Consider the following 22,891-nt stretch of genomic DNA (forward strand, 5'->3'; position numbering starts at 1 on the left):
ATAAAAATCGCAAAATCCATATTGTATATTTAAACTACAATAAATACATAACATTTTCTTCCAACAACGTTTTATCCTAAACCAAACAGATCTAGAGATACATCCGATTCAAAGCGTAGCGATTCTAAATTGGCAGGGCTTTATATAACTGCTGGATATTTTTCGGAAGAAGAATCCTTTAAGATTCGTTAGATCTTCTGCTAAACTAAAAATCGTCATTACATATCAATACTTAATGTTGTTCTGACCAAGAAATGCTTGCATTTCCCATCATAATGCATGACGATTTATGCTCCAAGCGTTATCTAAAATTAAAAGGCCCTGATCCCGGAGACGACCCTGAACAACAGTACACAAATATCGCACCATCGTGCACCATCAATGCGCTGTCACGTTTGACCGTCGTGCTGACGATGATGATGGTATTGATGATGATGATGACGATTGAAGTGAAAGACGGGCTGACCTCCTGGTCGCCGGGTACGTTAATTTATTTTTATTGTTATTATTAAATTTGTTACATTTTGATAAACGCCACCGGCTCCGCTCACCGACGACGCTGGGCACGACTTCGGGGAGGAATATTTCACGTTTGGATGAATGCGTTCGGTGACAGCTGATGTCTAAGCAGCCGTCAACCACCCACCCCCGGATAGATAACAATTTAAATCAATTTGGCAGTTTCAAAGGTACAGGGGGTGGTGGAGACGCACGGTGGTCCTCCGCCAATTGATGCGAGCCATGGAGATTTATTTTTGTACCCGGCTCGGTCGGTTGGTCACGAGTGAGGTACTGCGCCGGCCGACGAATCATGCCACCATCGTCTGCTGCAGCAGTCTCGTGCCGTTTGCGAAAGGAAACTGTTCCGCATTATGGAAAGCGTGATATTATGGCCGGTGATGGTGATATTTCTCGTCGTCGGTCAGCTGGCAACGATCGGTCGGGGTGCGAATATTCTCTACATCAGCAGTGTCGCATCGCCGAGCCATTTTCTATGGTTGGTTGGTTGGTTTGGGGTCCCTGCGGGGGTGCCGTAGATTGGTGCTCTAAATGGCGTGTGTTGTTAATTTTAACGTATGGTGGAATTATTTTTGCAGGAGCCAACGGCTGTTCGAACGCCTGGCCGAGGATGGCCATAATGTGACGGTGGTAAATCTGTACAAACATGGCTTTATACGGGGAGTTCATTTGCTAAAATTGGATGGCGTTATCGCTGACCTTTCCGAGGAGGAGGAGGTTGATTACGTCGAGTTTGGACAAATGAATCCTTTCGAGATGCATGTGTCGTTTGCGGAGTTGGAACTGCAGGTGTGCGAGCTGGCTATTAGAAACAGCGAATTCAAACGATTGCTTGAATATCCAAGGAATTTCCGGTTCGATTTGGTGATACACGACCACCTAGCTGGGCCATGCTTGTTATCACTATTACCGGCATTCAACTACCCGCCTCTTGTTCTGGCTTCAGCACTTGATCGGCTATCAACCACATCGTCGTCACTGGGAACTTTCTTCTTCCCAGGATTCATCCCAAACCAAGCATATGACGTTGCTGGACCTATGAATTTCTACCAAAGAAGCGTGAATTTTGTGCTGTCCTATTGGGAGCACTTTTTCAAAGAATTTGTCTACTATCCGAAGTTAGACAACCTCATCAAAATGAATCTTAATCAAACTGACAGGGTATCATGCTTGGAGAAACGCACATTACTAGCACTGTTGAATTACAATTCTCTTCTGGAGCCACCTGAACCGATGCTTGCGAGTATAATACCTGTTGGTGGCCTGCATATAAAACCAACAAACCAGCTTCCTTCAGATTTAATCCAAATAATCGACAAGTCATCAAATGGATTCATTTTGTTCTCTCTCGGAACCAACGCTCGTAGTGATTTGCTGGATACCGCAATTCTCCTTGAGATTATAGCATCAATGACAACCCTATCATCCATCACATTTCTGTGGAAGCTGGACACTGAGGATCGTCTTCCTGCGAAGCTCCCGATCAACGTGATCACTTCGGCTTGGTTCCCGCAGAACGACCTATTGGCACATCCCAACGCACGACTCTTCATCACCCATGGTGGATTGCTGAGCACTCAGGAGGCAACTTGGCACGGAGTTCCGATTGTTGGGATCCCCATCTACGCGGATCAATTCGGGAACGTCGATCAGCTAGTTCGGAAGGGAGTTGGACAGCGTTTGTCTCTTATGCAGCTTACATCTCATCAGCTGATCGATTGCATAAAAGATGTCATTCAAAACGAAAGGTATCCGTTTCTGATTGTCAATCAACAAATGGGAAGTTAACATGTTTTCCTCATTTTAGCTACAGGAAAAATGCAATGCTGCTATCAAAGTTGCTTCGCGACAGGAGAGAACACCCTCTGGAAACAGCGGTTTGGTCAATCGAATGGGTACTGAGGAATGCCGAAACCAGCCATCAGTGGAACCAATCACTAGTCAACTACGGATTCTTGGAGAAATATTCCTTCGATGTCATCGTGGCGCTTGTTTGCATTACAATGCTAACATTTACTGCCATGGTGTTTACGATTGTAGCAGTTCCGTGTCGGTTGGCAAAGAATTAAACGAAAATTGAATAAGCAGCTAGGTAAAACCCCAAAGATACCGCCACAAACATTAATTTCCTGACAAACTATAGGGAATAAAGCCTGTACCTACGTTCCAGCGGAAACCCGGAAGCTATGTACACATTGAATCCATGGGGAAATCCTTCCCAACTTATCGCTCATTCGATCTTTTCTCCCTTGTATCCGTGATTTTCCGGACCTTTTACATCGTTGAATGGAACCAATGGAACGTTAAAAAAAATGTAAATAGTATCATATCGGCTGGCGTTGTCGTCGTCTGGGTGGTACGAGTGGGGTGCACTGTAGCTATAGATATGGATGCACGCCAGCATATGTGGAGTAATTGAAAATACACAACCATACCAAATAGTGGATAAGCAAACGATGCCGACGGTGGATGGCATTAAATTGCAATGGAAAATAAAACCACATAAATCCATGCGGTCAGTGGTTAGATTTTTGATTAAAAATCAATCGAGCCCAGGTTTTACCACATAGTATCTTATACAGGGGGTTTTTGATATTCTAGAAGGTAGATGAAAAAATAACGTAATGTGCTTTGGGTTAGCAATGAAGTCGCTTGATTGTGAATTACATGTATTCTGTTTGGATTTTGAACATTCATATTCTGAAGCTAAAATTGTTTGCTGGATAGATCACACACCGTTAGGTCAGACTAGTGTCGGTTGCACGGCCATTGAATCCCAAATTCGTAAGAGCCACGGGACTGAGTAAAATTTTCCCCGAGCCTATTTCAGATGTTTAACAAATTTGATATCCAACGGTCGTGTAGGTCATACGGACTATTTAACTATTTAACTCAAAAGGATTTCCCACCTTTGCAAAACAAAAGGCGTAGTTAGGCATCTATATTTTGCCGACTGCTATTAGGTCCAACGCAATAACACCTAAGATCCTACTAGGTCAAATCAAATTTTGAAACTTCATCCATTCGGAATTTTTCATAATTGAAATCAAAAAGATCACAATAGCTAAAAGAAAGCCCAATTATACGAATTAACGTATGTATAGTTCATGATGCCAAAGCTATTTCCCACCAATAATATTTCACTTATTCATATCATGTCTTTGAATTTTTAGTTTTTGCAAGTCTCAGACACTTGAATGGCATTTTGCATCAACATGGCACAGAATCATGATTTTTCCCACATTCTGGGTTTTGCAATTTTTCTATGTCTATAATTGATAGGAATCCATGGAAATTCTGTCAATTTCCTTCTGGTAATCGCTTCAAATTTTACCCTTACAAATCTTGGATTTTTCTGCAATCCATTCCAGGAATTTTCCCCAGAAAACTCTTAAAAAATTCACTCTACAATACTCTTCGAACTGTTTATCGATATTTATCACAATTGAATATTCGTCACTATAATACACTTGGTTGCATTAGAGTTCTCCCACGAATTCTTCTGGAATGTAATTCTTGGAATGTGGCTTAAAATTGTCATGGAACTCCGGTGCGGTGTTCTTATTAACAATAAGTTTCTTTGCCGATTTCTCGTGAATAAAGGTTAATCCTCCATGAGTATCCAGCTCTAAAAATCAATTATTATTATTATTATATCATTAACTATGTGCAGAAATATCAGTCTACATGCCGATAGGCTCCCAAATACATATAAAGGAATTTTAAAATGATTTTTTGTTTGGTTTTATATGCGCTCTTGAATATGAACAAATATTGCTATGCCCATCGTCATAAAAAATCATATAGAATAAAGTTCACCTTAAAATTTATTACAAAAATGTTCTGGGCTTATTAGATATAACATTTGTAGCACCCATCATGTACAGTTTAATTTGTTTGAGAAAAACTCCGCCAAATTAATAAAAAAAATGTTAATTACGTGAGACAACGTAATCCAAACATTTAAAGATATTTAAAAAGTGCTGCAGGAACTTTTAAATTTTTTTAAGAATTTCAAGTATGATACGAAAATTTAACGGTAGTCCCAAGAAAATCTTTGAAGGAGTTTAACTTAAAGTAAATTTTAGCAAAGTTCCGAAACGTTACCCAAGTAACAATTTTGGTTTTATAACGGTTCTGGAGATCATGATTTAGACTTGTAGCATGCTTTAAAACCACGATAAAACTTGAAATTTTACTTGGGTAGGGATGTTACATGAACATCAGAAAAAATGTTAGCACATTTTTTGAGAATCAAGAAAATCATTTTCATCTATCTAGAACTCGAGAGAAAATTAAAGATTCTTAAACGTAAGTACCGACAGATTCAGAACAATCCCAAAGATTTCAGTAGATTTCACTTCAGTGAAGATCAACGAAATTCAGAGCAGTTCCATTAACTTCAGGAAATCTGCAAAAGTTTTTCAGGAAACATCGAGGCACTTCTGAAAATTTTAGAACTGAATCATGAATATCAGGAAAATTACTGAAGCCTATCCTCGTTGATCGATTCTCTTCATCGACTGTTTCTTTGGTTCACAACGGCAGCATAAACGAAATCCTCTCTAAGCTCAGAGCTCAGTTTGGCTGAAAATGATGTTAGCTTGCGCTTGAAACAACATACTGAATGGGAAATTCATTTGCAGTCGAAAGAAAAAATCGATGAAGAGAATCTATCAACAATGATAGGCCCTTTTCTCGTGTTGCGCGAGTGTTCCATTAATTTCTGGTAAATATCGGAAACGTTAAGAAAAGTTCAAAAATATAAAGATAGCCCAAAGAACTTCAGGGATGTTTAGTGCACTAAAGACAAATTCCGAAAACTTCACTGTAGATCCAAGAAACTCACAACAACAGGGAAGTTCCATCAACTTTTGAGACGATTAGAGATCTTCAGAGCAGTATCATTAATTGGGCATGAAAGTAAATGTCTAGAATTTAAGGAAAGTTTCATAAACAAATTGTGGGAACATTAGGCAAGTTACGAAAACTTTTGGAATATTTCCACTTTCATGAAACCGTAAGCCACCATATTGGATTTCAAGATGGCGTCGAACATCGATTTAGGGTCTCTTTACATAACTTTGATTCAAAAATATAAATATTGAAAGGTATTTGACTGTATTTCCCACCTCTTCTGAAATCGGTAGCCACCATCTTTAATTTCAATATGGCATCGGACAGTGATATCGGGTCTCTAGACGTCATTTTGATTCCGAAAATACCCATATTTTGGAGTATTTGACAGTTGTTCCCACTTTTTCTGAAACCGGAAGCCATCATCTTGGATTTCAAAAAGACATTGGACATCAAATATTCTGATCTTTGGACGTCATCACAACTCCGAAAATATCCATATTGAAGGGTATTTGACAGAATTTCTCACTTTTTCTTAAACCGGAAGACGCCATCTTGGATTTGAAAATGGCGTGGGCAGGCATGGAAAATCATTTACGTTCATTTCATGCATTCATTTACATTCATTTGCCTCTAACTTTTTTCATCAACAGCATTCCGCAAAATGTTGTTTGGAGTTTTAGTAGGTTTTGTTATTAGCTACAACTTTTGCCCATAACTCAAATCTGTATCTCTTATGCATCACGAATTAGAGTGGGCAGAACGTGTTCCTGTTTTTCAGTGAATGTAAAATACATTCACTGAAAAACAGTAGTGGCTTCTGTTTGCTCTGGTGCGTCATGCTTAAGAGATACGGATTTGAGTTGTTAACAAAAGTTGTAGGTAATAGCAAAACCAACAAAAGTTTGATACATCATTTTGAGGAATTCTGTGGATGAAAAAAGTTAGGGGCAAATGAATGTAAAAATGCACAAAATGAATGCAAATGATTTTCCATGTCTGGGCGTCAGACAATGATATTTGGTCTCTTTACGTCACCCTGATTCCGAAAATACCTATATTGAAAGTTAGTTTACAGTATTACGTCATTTATATGAAATGGGAAGCCGCCATTTTGGATTCCAAGATGGAGCTGGACATCGATTTTCGGTTCCTGGATATCAGAAGATTTCGAAAATATCCATATTGAAGGGTATTTGGCAGTATTTCCCACTTTTTCTGAAACCGGAAGCCACCATCTTGGATTTCAAAAAGGCTTCGGACATAGATTTAGATTTAAAGAAGATAATCGCGACTGGATGGATTCTTGATTTTGTCGGCGATTCCAGTAGCTTCAGGAAAACTGCAGAAACTATAAAAAAAAGTTTAAGCACTTCAAGGGTACCCAAAGAATTTTGGAAAAGTCAAGAGAACGTCAGAAAAGTAGAGAGAACTTGAGGAAAAGCTTTCAAACTCTAAAGTACTTCAGAGAAACTAGGTCTAGATATATTTAGGGATTTTCAGAGATCCTAAGGGAAGTTCCAATGATTTCAGGAATGTTCTGACAGTTTCAGGCAAGTCATGATCTGTAAGGGTAAGTTTTGATAAATTCATGGCAGATCCATCAACTTTTGGAAAATTTTGAGAACTCTCAAGAAGTTCCAGAGATTTTAAGAAAACCCAGAAAATTCAAATGAACTTGAGAAAACATCAGTAATGTTTTGGAAGCTTCAGAGGTTTTCAGGACAGCTCTATTTAAGAACATACCAAAACTTCAGGGAAGCTCGAGAACATCAGGACAGATCAGACAACCTTTGGTCAGTTAAATTAATATCAATGAAATTACTGGATCTTTGAAGGAGTTTAACTTTAAGTAAACTTTAGCAAAGTTCCGAAACATTACCCAAGTAACAATTTTGGTTTTATAACGGTTCTGGAGACCATGATTTAGACTTGTAGCATGCTTTAAAACCACATTAAAACTTGAAATTTTACTTGGGTAGGGATGTTTCATGAACATCAGAAAAATATGAGAACTTTTTTTGAGAATTCCCTTGATTTTCATGACCGATAACTTTAAAAAAGTGAGATTTTTAGCGAAGATTTGAGAACTTCTATTAATTTCATGAAAATTGCCTTATTCCGAAATATTGTTTTTTTTTTTTTTTATATCTTTATTAGGGAGACTTTCAGCCGTTGGCTGGCTCGTCTCCGCCCGAAATATTTAAGAAAGTCCAGAGTCAAAGGAATTTTAAGATTTTTAAAAAGTTTCAGGGATATTTCAAGTAATTCGAGGAAGAATCGAGAACTTCAGAGCAGTCCCATCAGCTTCAGGAAAATTTCAGAAAAACTTTCAAGTAGTTCCGAGGAAATTTGGGATAGTTCAAAAATTTCAGGAAAATCGCGAAAAGTTCAGGACTATTTAAGTAAAGACTCTTCAGTTTTACCAGGAGACTATCAGGAAAGATAAGCTTCTTCAGAGAAGTTTAGGTGAAATAATAAATGTTGGGAGAAGTTCCGCGAGCCTCAAAGAAGTTTCCAAACATCAAGAAAATTACGGGAACTTTATTCTAAACAATTCAGAGAAGTCTAGAGAACTTAACGCATTTAAGATATCTTTCGGGCAGTTTCAATAACAACAGAAAAGCTTCTTCTTCTTCTTCCTCGTATTTCAAAATTATTGTTTATCGCATATTAGCTTATTGCGTGCTCTCAACTTAGTGTTCTAGATGCACTTCCACAGTTATTTCTTGAGAGCTTTCGATGCCTGTACCATTTTTGCATTAGTATAACTGTGTGGCAAGTACAATCATACTCTATGACCAGGGAAGCCGAGAAATTTTCCAACCCGAAAAATTCCTAGACCGAACCGGGAATCAAACCCAACCACCTCCAGCATGGTCTTGCTTTGTAGCTGCGCCTTTACCGACTGAGCTAAGGGAGGCACCATCATCAGCAAAGCGCGTTGAATATTAAATTCTTGAATTTTGGTGAAGTTTTAAGATGTTGAAAAAGTTTCGTTAATTGAATGGCAGTTCCATGAACTTCAGAAAAATTTCAAGAACATCATTGAAAATCATAGAACTACGTTAATAATTTCAGGAAAATAGCGGGAACCATCTGGAAACTTCCATAAATTTCAAGGAAGTCCAAAGATGTTCAGGGAAGTTCCAAATGTCAGGAAAACTTCCAGAAGTTCAGAGAACTTGCAGTTGCAGTAATTTCAGGGAAAAAGGGAACAATTTTGAGATTCCCAAATTTTCTAGGAATCCGGAGATCTGCAGAGACATTTAGAAAAGCTCAGAAAAAATTGGAGAACCTCACAGAAGCTCAGATATTTTTTAGGGAAGTTAAGGGATTTTTATAATAGTTCCATTGAGAAAACTCAGCAAACTTTCAAGGCGTTCTGAGACGTGCAGTGCAGTTTTGTGAACTTCAGAGAAGATTTTTTTCGGCAAGTTCTTTGAACTTAAGCGAAATTCTAAACTCCTGTAAAGTTCTGCAAACCTTAGGGGCATTCTGTGAACTTTAGGATATTTTTGGAAAAAAAATTAAACTTGAGAGAACATTTTACGTACTTCAGTGAAGGTCTCCGAACTCAAGGAAAATTTTATGAACTTCAATAATGTTCTGTGAACCCCAGGAAATTCGTACACACTCCAGAGAAACAGAGAAGTTCAACAACCTTCAGAGAAGTTCATTGAACTTCATAGAAGTTCTACACACTTCAGAAAAAATCTATGGACTTCAGGTACGTTTTGCGAGCTTCAGGGAAGTTCAATGTCCTCCTGGTAAGCTCAACGAGCTTTAATAAGTTATGTGTACTCTAGAAAAAAAAAACTATATGAACTTCAGAAGCTCTGTAAACTCCAGGAAAGATCATAAGAGAAGTTTTTCAACAGTCAGGAAAGTTCTGCAAACTTTGAAGATGTTCTGCGAACCGGAAACGTCCTTCAACTGCATTCTCAGGGAAAGTTCTTTGAACTTAAGCGAAAGGCTATACTCCAGTAAAGTTCTGCAAACCTTAGGGGCGTTCTACGAACTTCAGGATATGTTTTGCGAACTTCAAACTTGAGAGAATATTCTACGTACTTGAAGATCACTGAACTCAAGGAAAGTTTTATGAACTCCAATAATGTTCTGCAAACCCCAGGAAATTTTTGCACACTCCAGAGAAACAGAGAAGTTTATTGAACTTCATGGAAGTTCTACTAACTTCAGGAAAATTCTGCAAACTTTAAAAATGTGATTGTTCCAATTGATGATTCGAACTTCAGAATTCTTCAAATTTTAAGAAATTTTCTGAAAACTTCAGGAAAATACTTCGATTTTCAGAGAAGTTATACACTGTAAACTGTAAACTTCCGGGACGCTTCAGGGAAGTTCAATGTCCTCCTGGTAAGCTCAACGAGCTTCAATGAGTTATGTGAACTCTTGCAAAAATTATACGAACTTCAATGAAGCTCTGCAAACTCCAAGAAAGATCATAAAAGATGTTTTTCAAAAGTCAGGAAAGTTCTACAATTTTTAAAGACGTTCTGCGAACCGGGAACGTCCTTCAACTACACTTTTAGGGCAAGTTCTTTGAACTTAATTGCTTATCCTAAACTCCAGTAAAGTTCTGCAAACCTTAGGATATTTTTTGCCAACTTCAAACTTGAGCGAATATTCTACGTACTTCAATGAAGATCACCGAATTCAAGGAAAATTTTACGAATTTCAATAATGTTCTGCGAACCCCTGGAAGTTCTTGCACACTTCAGAGTAACAGAGAAATTCAACTACCTTCAGAGTAGTTCATTGAACTTTATGGAATATCTACTAACCTCTGGAAAATTCTGCAAACTTTTCAAATGTGATGGGAACTTCATAGTTCTTAAAACATTTAAAAATGTTCTGAACACTTCAGGAGAATACTTCAATCTTCAGAGAAGTTCTGCACACTTCAGGAAAATTCTATGAACTTCCGAAACGTTTTTGCGAGCTTCAGAGAAGTTCAAAGTCCTTTTGGTAAGCTCAACGAGATTCAATGAGTTTTGTGAACTCTAGCAAAAATTATATGAACTTCAATGCATTTCTGCAAACTTCAGGAAAAATCTACAAACATAAGAAAAGTTCTTCAAACGTTAGCAAGGTTCTGCATCTTTTAAGGACGTTATGCGAAAATTTAATAAAATTAGAGAAGTACTGTAAACTTTAAGAGAAGTTTGTGAATTTCAGGATGATCTGCGAACTTCAAAAAAAGGTTAGGTTTCTTTATAAAAGAGACTTTCAGCCATTGGCTAAAGTTCATCAAAGTTCTAAAAACACCAGGAAAGTTTAAAGAACTTTATCGAAGTTCTACAAAATGCAGGCACAATTTATGAGCAGGGATTTCTATTTGAGTTTAGCTTCTATGAGCTGTCTTTGGGCGTCGGTGGAACAAAATTGCGATATCTCTTTCTCTTTTAGGTAACCCTTATGGGATGTGATAAGGGCATGGTTAAAATGAGCAGGGGGAGGGCGCAAAAATAAGATCTCTAAAAAAATATCCTGAGCAGGCTTTTTGATCTAATTTCCGTCCTACTACGCTTTACCTCTCTTTCACGGGTACGGGAACGGGTTTTAACAAGAAATGAAATGTTTCTATCTAAATTTATTTCCCTTTCCATAAGTGCCGTTAAATTTGATAAAGAATCACACATTGTTGCGATATTGTTAAAAATCTAACACTGTTTCTTGATTCCAAAATCGTCCGACGAGTTTAAATTCCGTCCAAACGCATTGAAACACCATTGGATTTTCTTCGTCCTACGGATGAAGATAGAAAAAGCGAGCTCGCTAGGAGCGCTTCTTTTGTGTTGAGAACAATGAGTGTAAATATTCACACACTCTAATAGGCGTTGTAGCCTGTGAACTAATGCATCGGTACAAACGTATTATTGATTTGGGCACGGGGAAATCATTGATATTATTGATCGTTTCTGATCGATAGAACGAAAATAGGCGATTACGACGAAGTAGTGCTCTACCCTATTCTTCTCTTGGTATATTACATTACATTCATTTCTTTACATTACACCACATAATGCAGACGCAGGTATTCTATGCTACACTAAATGAAATATTTTCCGCCTTATTCACATTCTAACGTGGATCCCCTATCAAATAAGTCAAAGATAACATCAACATCCCCAAATCACACACATTCAGAATCTTCTGTTTTGATCAATCGATGCTCCGTCCACCGACGACCGACCCAGAGTCGCTATTATTGTCGATATCGTCGTCGTCGTCGTCGTCGTCGTCGTCGTCGTCGTCGTCGTCGTCGTCGTCTTGGTCGTCGGTGTTGATGTTTGACAGTTCTGATGTAGTACATAAAAACAACAGCCCGTTTCATGAATGGGTGTCGTGCGGCATTATCGTGAAGCAGTGGAATTGGTGAGGGGGAGACGGTGGAATGTCAGGAATCCGCATGCTGCTGCTGCTGCTGCTACCAACGTCTACCAACAACGGTGCACCAAAACCAAAAGAAATCAACCAGATTGAGGTGTTTTATATACTACCCTACAGCAGGTTTCTAACACGGGCCTCTCTCGTGTTCTCTCGTGCTGCTCCGTCGGAACCATTGAGGGAAATATGCTGTGAGCGAATGTGGTTTGTCTCGGCGGGCGGTGGGACAAACGGACGGACGACTGTTGTAGGATGGCTTGAGGACGAAGGTAAGTGTAGTCACATGTTCACATGGTGTTTTCTCATTATTGGTGTTTGCGAGAGAGCTGCGGCTTTTGCGACGGAAATGGGTTGTGTAGAAGAGGAAAAGTTTCTGCGAGTGTGTGCGTGTTTGTGGAGAACCTATGCTCGAGAGGATTTTCCATCGAGAGCATGAGAGTACAGCTGTTTTGGTGGAGAGTGGCCGTTTAGGATAACGCCGGGTGAATCGTTGGGTGGTAGACTCTCCGGTTTTCGCTCTCCCGAGCAACTAGACCAAGCAGCCGTTAAACGGCGGCAGCAGCAGCAGCAGCAGCAGCACAGCGAGACAAGTAGCTGCCAGATAGACGACTGCTGATACATGCTGTGCTGTATGCTTCCTGATTTTGGTGTTGCTCTATGTTGTGGAAGTGAAAAGAGGTCATTGCATTTCCATTGATCGATTTATGAGAATTTGCCGTGCCTGTCGTTGCTGTTGTTGTTGTTGTTATCGTCGTTGCCACTGTAAGAGGATGCGGTCGGTCGGTGTACTGATTGACTGTAGGATGGACAGCCGTGGGCTCAGCCACCCTTCAAAAGGGGGTTTGTGTGTATCGTACGTTGTAAGCGATACTAGAGTTGAAGGAAAATTTAAAAAATAGACGTGCCAGAGGGTGGTCATTTTACGATGCACACATGTACTTGTACATATCTAGTATCGAGTAAGTGATTGGAAATGTGCATGCCTGTTGGGGTATAGAACCGTCCGATTGACAGAGCCGCGTTTAATTGCCTTTTAATGTGTCTATCGAATTGCGGGTGTGTTTCTCGTATTCTCATGAAATTGATGGCACATCGGTTAAACGAGGTGGCTGGGGATGGAGGGGTATTGCATGGATCGTAAAAAAGGCCAACTGCAGCGAGTTATGAGCATAGCAGTGTCAATTTTTGCATAAACGATTTATTGCTGAATCGATTTATGGTGGCAGGTCTGTGAATCGCTGAAATTAGGCATGGGTTCTTGCTGGGGATAATTACTGGTGCTGGTGGTCACAGGCAGCTGAACAGTAGTTGGAAACTTTGACAACAGTATAATATGGCGTATTAAATATGGGTAATAAAAGCAATTGTGTTTGGTTATTTATATTGCATTAGTTATACCCACTAATGGTTCGTAATAATATAGAATTATTTATTGATCTGACGCTTGGAAGTATGAGTCACATATTATCTTAACACTCTGAGAGGGTTCTGAGCACTCTCGATCCCTACGTTCACTCGTTCCCCAATGTGATGCGAAAATTACAGCAAATTCGGAGTATCGAATGTACACACAGAATAAGTCGAAAGCTACTGCTCTCTCTCATACTAAAATAGTCCAACACTGCCCGTAAACGACCTATTGAAAAATTATTGGAAAGACTATGAAATTAACTATGGTTGCATTTTCCAATAAATGATGAATGTGAATTATTTCCGAATTTGTTTGTTGTCTCGAAATAGATAGCCCTTCCTTTGGTTATGAAAACCGTAAGGTGTAACACTAGGATTATCCGATCGAATATTCCAATTCAAGTCCAACTCCCTGTGCATCCCTCACAAGTTTTTGCAAGATCTTGAGCGATGCATTAGGATTAGTGTTTCCTACCCGGAATATTTATCTTGGATAAACCATTTCTGCGAAATTTACCAAAAATCACGTTTCCCAATGCACAGAAATTTGTTACAATTTCAAAAGAAACAACCTAAGATGTACTTTTGGATGAAAGTTACATGAGTAAGCAGCGATATTTGCATGACATGGGGCTTGGATAAATATAGATCACCTCAGATTAAACAAAAACATTAATTTTGAACTAAGATACAATTATTTTAGCATTCTGACACATTGAAGAATTGTCTGGAGAAATTTGATGTCATTGCCGAATAAGTTTAATTGAGGATTGTAGTCTTCTTCAATTCACTTTCTTTCAGAATTCAGAGGAGAATTGGAAAGGAGTTTGACTAGAAGTTACTGGTAAGAGACGACTATACATACGATTGATAATCTCTTAAAAGTTAATCAATCAATCAAGCCGTCAGATAACTCTGAGAGAGCTCCACTTGAGTACTGCAGAATTTCAAGCTAGTTTGAAGATAGTTTCAAGGATTTTCCAGTGAGATCTCTAGAGGAAATTGTAAGCATTCCTTCTAAGAAATTCTTAGGAGAGTTTCTTGAGAATTACAAGAAACCTCCAAGCCATTCTCCAACGCCATTTTAAGAAGAATTTCATGGGAATTCTGAGGAAAATTCTCATGCAATTCTGAGGTGAAATCCAAGGAAATTTCGGAAAAATAGTTTTTTAAGAGCATTTCAAAACAAAATTTGCACGGCGTCTCTGGTAGACAACATTATAACAGAATCGCTAAAACACCCACCAAACAAAATCTCAGATGCTCGTCTTGAGTATGAGCATGAGCATGATTGACCGCCCATGGTTGCTACTCTGTTATTGCCAGATCAGCTGCAATTACACTGAAAACCAACAGATGATGTTTGGGACTAAAGGGTGATACGGTCAAAATTTGGTCAAGGGAAAACGAGTGTAAATCGGTGAAATCGTTTATTTAAAAAATCAAATTAAATTTCTTTTTCAAGTTCAATTAGTATAAAATTCAGGAAAAATATTCAGTTAGGCTTCCGCTTTTCCAAATCCGAATTGCCGGGCCTTACGCTTGACCCCTGCCATCAGATTTTGTACAGCCACCTTGTCCACCTTCTTCGCCGCAGACAGCCAGTTTGCCTTGAACTGCTGCTCGCCCTTAGCAGTTTTTTTGGTCTTCTTTAGGTTCCGCTTGACAATAGCCCAGTATTTCTCAATTGGGCGGAGCTCTGGCGTGTTGGGAGGGTTCTTGTCCTTGGGAACCACCTGCACGTTGTTGGCGGCGTACCACTCCATGGCCTTTTTACCGTAATGGCAAGATGCCAAATCCGGCCAAAACAGTACGGAACAACCGTGTTTCTTCAGGAAAGGCAGCAGACGTTTATTCAAACACTCTTTCACGTAAATTTCTTGGTTGACAGTCCCGGAAGCTATGAAAATGCTGCTTTTCAAGCCACAGGTACAGATGGCTTGCCAAACCAGATATTTCTTTGCGAACTTTGACAGTTTCATGTGCTTGAAAACATCTGCTACCTTTCCCCTTCCTTTTGCCGTATAAAACTCCTGTCCCGGAAGCTGCTTGTAGTCGGCTTTGACGTAGGTTTCGTCGTCCATTACCACGCAGTCAAACTTCGTCAGCATCGTCGTGTACAGCCTCCGGGATCGCGCTTTGGCCGTCGTATTTTGTTTATCATCGCGATTTGGAGTCACTACCTTCTTGTAAGTCGATAGTCCGGCTCGTTTTTTGGCTCGATGCACGGTTGTAGACGATACACCCAGCTTATTTGCGGCATCTCGGAGAGAGAGGTTAGGGTTTCGCTTGAAACTACCGGCAACTCTCTTTGTCGTCTCAGCGGCTTCCAGTTTTCGATTTCCCCCCGATCCAGACTTCCTGGCTATCGACAAACGTTCCCCAAACACTTTAATTACATGTGTAACGGTTGATTTGGCAACTTTTAGCGATTTTGCCAACTTTGCGTGCGAGTAGCTCGGATTTTCGCGATGCGCGAGCAAAATTTTGATACGCTGCTCTTCTTGCTTGGACGGCATTTTGACAACTGAAGAGTGAATTCCAAAATCAAAATAGGAGCAACATTCTACACACACACACCTTCAAAATGAGGGGTGTTCATGTTTTTTAAATGCAAAATTGAAAGAAATACGTCAAGTTGTTATTGACCAAATTTTGACCGTATCACCCTTTAACATTTATCCTCAATGTGTAAAAACTGGAGATCTAATATTTAGCAATACCAGCGCTGGCCGTGTCTGAATGAAGGTCAAATAGGGAATGGGAAGGAATGTGTTGACGTTATACTCGCTGCGAAGGAAATCGAGAAGTCCTCTGCGCTTCCACGAGAAATCACTGGGATGTTGGATGAGGGGAAAGGTTTGCAGCAGGGATCGTTTTGGTAAATTAATGCTGATAATGACGTACCTTAAACACAAATGGATATGAAGTATAAATAGATAAAAAGAAAAGATCTTACCGAAGGAATCAAGTGAACCTGCAACAAGCTGCCTCATAGTGTTTTACCTACTGTCCTCAAATCAGCCTTCTTCTTGACGTAATAGTACCAGCCGTAGACGGTCCACGGGGATCAACATGAACTGGTCCAGACTCTTTAAGAATTTGAAATAACCCTACTTCACTTCTGATAAAGTTTCAACGTTCGTTGATTGACCATTATTGAAATTCGATTTTAGTGGCGATTCAGAAGCGAGAAATTGGTTCTTGAGCAATGTAGTGAACTGGTTTGAAGCTTTCGTGCTCTCCTTTGAAAACTTCTCCATCTGACACGGTGCCAATTTGCAGTAGCTCGTTCCGCTCGGCCAGCAAACGGGAATTCATTGTGACACCTGAAAGCAGCTCCCTTGTTCTTGACCTCTGCAACTCCAATGCCAAACTTCGTGCACAATTTGGAACTCAGGTTCAAGACACTATTAAAAGCACTTTTATGGAAAATCATGCAGGAAAAATTAAAACGTCTATTTTCAACCGCAGCCTACTGCGATCACTCCGAAATCTCAGGTGCTCGTCTTTCATTTATAGCTAGTTTCAAAATGTTGTACCTATCAGGAGTCATTTTTCCATACAGTTTTTGGGCTGAAATGGGCAAAAAATTATTGTTTGGATGTGATTTACACTAAAACATGCGACAAAAATCAAAATCGTTCTAGATCCTCGATTGAACATTTCGATAATTGTCTCATATGAAAGGGGCAAGTGCAATCTTTCGTTTGGAGGGTATTTCAGTGATTCTTATTTTTTTCAATAATAAGGTTTCAGAGATACCGTGTTTGGAGAGAAATTATAACGAATATGTGAATACGAATATAAATGTAGAGTCAATTTCCAATTCCTTCACTTCTGGAGGGAATCTCTAAAGCACAGAATTCCTAATCTGTTGTAGGTGGAGAAACTTTTTTAGGAAATATGGGAGATAATTATACAATTATTGAATGGAATCCTGGAAGTAACGCAGTAAAGTAGGGCATGAATAAAAAATCCATAATTTTTAAAGACATTTTGAAGTTATCCTAAGGAAATCTTTAAATTAATTAGGTATCGTGATATAAGTTCCGACGAAATAATTTAGTTAACTCCATTGAACAAGATCCCAAATTCCCGAAATTCGATTCTAAGATTATGACTGTTTTCAAGACTCAGAACCTTTGACTGGTATCAAAGATTGTTTAAAGAGCCTGAAAACTGGTCATGATTAGGAACCTGAAATTTTTGAAAAAGTGTAACAGTGAGAAGTATGAGATCTCGAGATCTCAAACTCGTAAAAATCTTCTATACGCCGTATGTAAATTCAATGTCCCAGACATGGATAAATTTTCTAGATTCTGTGATATGAAACATTTTCAATGTTCTAAAATCACCAAAAATATTCAAAATGTCTAACATCAGACATCGAATTTTTTTTAATATTGCAAAAATTAACAAAAATGCACTTGTCTGAGGCTTAGAAATCGATTAGGATTTTCACTGGAATCATTTAAGAACATCTTCGAGGATCTTGCTCGTGATAAATTTTGGAAACTCTGGGTCGTCGTAGTTTATTTTAGATCTCAGGTAAAGATTGGATTCTCTCAGTATATTGGTACTGCTCTTAGACTGAGAAAAATTTTCGTACATTTTCCTTATTGTCCGGCAGATTTTTTAGGTTTTCCACAGGAAAACATGACGCAAATTTGGGTTAATCTCATTGGCAGTGTACACAACGCCACAGAAAGACTTCATCACCGACATCAGTGAGAGGAAAAGTCTAAGCAAAGTGGAGAAGAGCGTATGGAATTCAAAACTGAGTGAAGTTGGAATTTTACTTTTCTCTGTTTCTGCTCTGAGGTGGGTCCATCCCTGTCAGTGGAGGTCCCGAAGATTGTTCCCGTAGTAATCGTTTGGTAATCGAAATCGTGGCGAAGAAGCTGATGGAAGCCCTGCAGGTACTGAGGAAAGAGAGAATTACCGATTGTCCAGAAGTCGGTGATACTCACCTACCTGCGGCGTTATTTTCACCATGTTGAGTCTATAATTTTGCATGTGGATTGTGGCTTCTCTACTCGAGCTGGAGAAAATAACTAATGAATACCTAATTCTGACCTGCTACCAACAATTGGTGTGGATCAGAGGTAAAATACCAAAGAATAATAACAAACAATTACACGAAAAATACTTTGTAAATACCTTGTTATGAAACGATACTAGAAGGTAAGAATATGTATTTATGAGTGAGATATTTTGCGAAAATGCTGTAAAAAATGCACTGCCTACAGGTGAGAATCGAACCCACACCTCCCAGTACGCTAGACGGGCGGTCTACCACTATGCTACCGTAGGGTAGCATCAAGTTACCTCCATCAATCTTACGAAGCGGTGATATGATAGAGACGTCCCTAGTAAGCGGGATGTGATTCATCATTCTAAATACGAAAAACTAATATTTGGATACCAAAAGAATACCTGTGTGGTATTATGCCGGGCTCATCCATACTAATTTAAGGTATTGAGATATTTGTTCCTGCTCGGGTACTACCGGAGAAATGCTTCGTTTTATTTGACAGTTGCCGTCGTCGGGTTGCCATCAACGGGTGTGAATGGCAAATAGTTAGAACAAATCGATCATAAATCGTGTGTTGAAATGAGAGGAGCTAGGTGGCCTAATGGAGACCATTTTTGCTTACTGAACAGAAGAAGGTTCAGTCACATAAAGACTGTATAATGTATGTTGTACCGTTGTTTTTTTGGTAACATGGTTTCATTAGTTCGATCCAGTGTATCTTCACCGTTCCACTGTGGGACGCCCGGTCATTTAAAAAATAATTATTTTCTAATATTCTTTTTTTCAGATTCGTCGATAGATTTTAGCTTCAAAAGCAAAATGTCAGGATAATCCAAAAAGAATTGAATTTTGTGCAAGGCCGCTATGATGATGAAAGTCCGTTCAAAAACCGTAAATTTCGACAATTTTGTCCAAGAAAGTCAAGGGAGTTTTGGTTGTATTGAGGAGCCACACAAGGTTATCGATTTTGTCTAGATTTACTACAATAGATCAATTTACTGGTCGCAGTAGTGTTAGGTCCCGAACAAAGGAAAAAAAAAAATTGTCTAGATTTAGATGATGATGGTGATGATATGGAACTGTCACTCATTGTAGCAAGACACCTGTGAGTAGCTGTGGGCTGTACTCGCTGTTCAACTTGATTAAGTTTAATAACCTCTAATTTTACTCATTAATCTCCTTAATAAAGGCAACCAACCAACCAATTTTACTCAATCTGCCATTTTATGAAGGGTCAAAAACGGATTGGGTAGATCCGTGAGCAACATCGCCCACGTCCATCCACGGGATGGTTGGGAATCTCTTTTCAGCAGCAAAATCCTACAACCGGCCAAAAAACAAGCCATGCAACAGGAGGATGCCCCAATGAGTGGGGAGAAGAGCCCGCCCTCTATAAATAAAATGTTAAAGACAGGGAGTTGGCATTCCCACTCCCCCCCGTCAATTTCGCTTAAATTGAGAGGTTATCGAATCTGTCTAGTCTTAGAGCGCTAAAATTTTTTTAATTTACTATAGAAAAATCCCTTAGTAAACATTTTAGAACCGCTTATTTTTCCAATACCTTTATTTTGAACGGTAAACATGAATTCAGGAGCATCACATTAATTCAAAGGTATGTTCGTTACGTTTTTAACCAAAAAAAAAAATATTTATGACCGGTTTTCATGTGGCTTAGCCAACAGGAGTACCTAGAACAATACCTTGAACGGTATACTTAAATCTGTATTGAAATACTTTAAATGATGTTTAAAAAATTTGGGAAGTGTTTAAACATGAGCATAAAGTAGAGGTAACAGCCCTTGATAAATGAAAACGAAATGATCAATAATGAATATTTCACTGAAAATGAGTTCCTTGTACTCATTACAAACTAGTTGTTGGAAAATGGTCTCAATATTTTAGCTTTAAAACAAGAAGTTTAAAGCAAAACGATTTTTAAGAATTTTGAAAAAGTTGTCATGTTCTGCGTGATTTGATCATATAATCTATGGACGAATGAAATTTCAAGTGAAATGACTCGTCCGGATTGGCGTTTGCGTGCCTTTTGAAAACCATACGTTCTACATATATTGAGAGCAAATTTGGCAAATTTATAGCATCATAAAAATGTTTTTTTTTGTTTTTTTTTTCAATTTGATCAATTATAACTACTTTTTCAATTGTGTCCATGCCACTTAAACAGCAGTAAATAATTTTGGCCAGGTTTTTGCACTAGTTACTCCTCTGTGCATCGTCTGGTTTTGAATGGTAATAATAACTACTCGATTATAATTGAGGCTCGGTGGCCAAATGGTGACCGTTTTGCACTTCAATCATGTCGAAATTCTCTTGTAATTTTTATGGTTACAAAAATAAACAAATGTAGTAAAAGCAGCGTAATGTCAGTTCATGCACTGTATTAATAATAAATTGGTCCTTTCTGGCAAGTAATATCACACCATATTTTCGACACAATTGTGCATCCTTTTTTTTTGTGATATCAAAATTAATTTTTTGTTGCGCTCCTTTATCTTTATTCATCAGCCTCAATCGTTTTTCGAGACCATCACAGGTGGCACGCACTGATTCCATGACATTTCATCCTCCCAAAGTGTCTTGATAACTGCCTTCAACTGATCCAAATTTGAGATTTTGTGATCCTTCAGTTTTGATAGCATGTAGAACCAAACGAAAAAAAAACCTATGATCGGAGCTACTACACCAAGCGTGACATAGCTGCTTGCAAGGGATTCAGTTGGACTGATTTGGTGAGATTGTTCCATTTTTCTACTTTTGTCTATTTAAACTTAATTTCTATGAATGCGTATCGTTTGGAATCATTTGATTCGGATGAGACTCTTAACTTTTATTTGTTTACATTGTGTTTCAATTGGTATTCTTAAGAACTTCATAAAATAAGGTTTCAATATTTAAATTGAGCAGATCGACTAGCCTGGTGGCTGCCGCTTTTGCTTACTGAGTCGGGGATCCACATTGTAAAGATTCCCTATTTTCAGCTTTTTTACAGGCTGGAGTTGTTGTTTGAACCATTTAGTTTATCAATTTAATTTATCTGTATAACAATTATTCACAAGCATTCTTCCAGGTGAATTCAAGAATAGTTTGATGATGATAAATCTTCCTAATATTCACATTACAGTTATGACCCGATCCTGTCAATCTCTCCGCGCATCAGACTGTTATTTTTCAATAATTCCACATAATTGTAAATTCATACCTTCCTCCTTCAAGATGAATGTTTAAGATACGCATACTTTGCTAGCTGACAAAATGGGGTCATTGCTGTATAATTATTCTCTTTTTGCAGCCTTCATTCAGACTGGATCTATTGATTTAAATTATTTGAGTTTTCTTCCAGCTCTTTGATGACGGAACATCACTAGATTTATACTGTAATGATTCACTCTTACAGCTTTCACCCTGGTTTTGTCTGTTGATTTGATTTGTTTGAATTGGTTTTCAGCTCCTTGGTGTTGGCAGTCGCGGGCGATCAATTTTGCTCATGCTCATGCTCTAAGTTCATTTTCAGCATTTCGATGATGGAACGTCTTCAGATTTATATTATAAGGGGGCTTATTACGGATGTCACATCACGGTGAAAAGTTGTCACTTGTCGTCACGGTGAAGTGATTCCCATTTGATTTGTACGGTAATCACGGCTCTTATTCTGAGTATCACTTTCTTATCACCGTGTAGTGACACCCGTAATAAGGCCCAATGATACACCATTTGGTTTTGGCTTCGGGCAAACCCAAGTATAATGCATGATAACACTGATTCATTTAAAACCATGGTCGCATCACTTATCAAGGTGAATCCTGATCCAACGAACCCAACTTACTAACAAAATCTCCTTTTCTGTGTCTTTTGTTGGAAATTTCAGGGTTACATCTTCCTTATTGGGAGCTGAGGAGACATAGAGCTGCATCATATTCTATGTAAAATAATTATTATTTTCATTGCGGAATACCAGTTTTTTTTATCCATATAAATGTATTTTCATTATTACGTATTTTAATGTTCTGATATATTTCATTTCTCCATTACTATGTTTACTATATATATAAATAAATACTGGGTTGGGAGGGAGCATCAGGGTATCATTTGACCTGAAACTGGACGATTGGAGTGGTATGACAACCGGAGTCTAGGAGGGAATAAACACTATCATTTTCTTTATCCTACCGATTCGATTGTGATGGTGTGAATTCTACTCCAACAGTTTCAGTGAGATTGACGCGCCCTTCTTAACAAACCATCCTGTAGGAAGCTTAATAAGTATTGCGAATTGCGTTATTCGATTTGTTGGATCGTATCGTTGGAAGGAGATTCTTAAATTCCCGTGGATTTCGCGTAAGTGTCTCTGCTTACGGGTCCACCCCACCGTTTTTGGCCCTTCATACAGCGATATTGTGAATTCAGATCGGTAGCTCAAATTGATCTTGCTATTAAGTGGAGCTGCATACAAGACAAGATCTACGAAGGGATGGTGGCTACCTTACATACATACATACATGTAGAACCAAACGAAAAAAAAACCAATGGAATCAAATCCGGAGAGCTGGGAGGCATTCAGTCTTCGCCAGGAAATCCGTCAAATTGTGCCTACACCAGGCCTGAGCAGATTTTGCTGTGTGAGTAATGATCTCCTCCATA

At 38.8% G+C, this 22,891-nt stretch overlaps 2 protein-coding genes across 5 annotated transcripts in view; one reads left to right on the forward strand and one right to left on the reverse strand.

Moving 5' to 3' along the window:
- LOC135706301 (protein kinase C-binding protein NELL2-like) overlaps positions 1–22,891 on the reverse strand; it is a 388,995-nt gene that overhangs the window by 90,602 nt on the left and 275,502 nt on the right. The gene's annotated exons all lie outside the window — the stretch shown is intronic.
- LOC135706423 (UDP-glucosyltransferase 2-like) lies at positions 813–3,287 on the forward strand. The gene is made up of 3 exons (XM_065228031.1): positions 813–997; positions 1,098–2,267; positions 2,327–3,287. The coding sequence occupies exons 1-3, from the start codon at positions 873–875 to the stop codon at positions 2,586–2,588; spliced, it is 1,557 nt and encodes a 518-aa protein (XP_065084103.1). The 5' UTR covers positions 813–872; the 3' UTR covers positions 2,589–3,287.

The sequence above is a fragment of the Ochlerotatus camptorhynchus genome, unplaced genomic scaffold, assembly GCF_037179485.1.
Source record: "Ochlerotatus camptorhynchus isolate MF236.1 unplaced genomic scaffold, CSIRO-AGI_Acam_v1.1 ptg000277l, whole genome shotgun sequence".
In the NCBI taxonomy this organism is placed as follows: Eukaryota; Metazoa; Arthropoda; class Insecta; order Diptera; family Culicidae; genus Ochlerotatus; species Ochlerotatus camptorhynchus.

Excerpts from the sequence above, each read along its gene's own strand:
- LOC135706423 (XM_065228031.1), top strand. The coding sequence starts at position 873 with ATGGAAAGCGTGATATTATGGCCGGTGATGGTGATATTTCTCGTCGTC. Across the intron at positions 998-1,097 it reads TCGCCGAGCCATTTTCTATG|GAGCCAACGGCTGTTCGAAC; the intron begins GTTGGTTGGTTG and ends TTATTTTTGCAG. Across the intron at positions 2,268-2,326 it reads GATGTCATTCAAAACGAAAG|CTACAGGAAAAATGCAATGC; the intron begins GTATCCGTTTCT and ends TCCTCATTTTAG.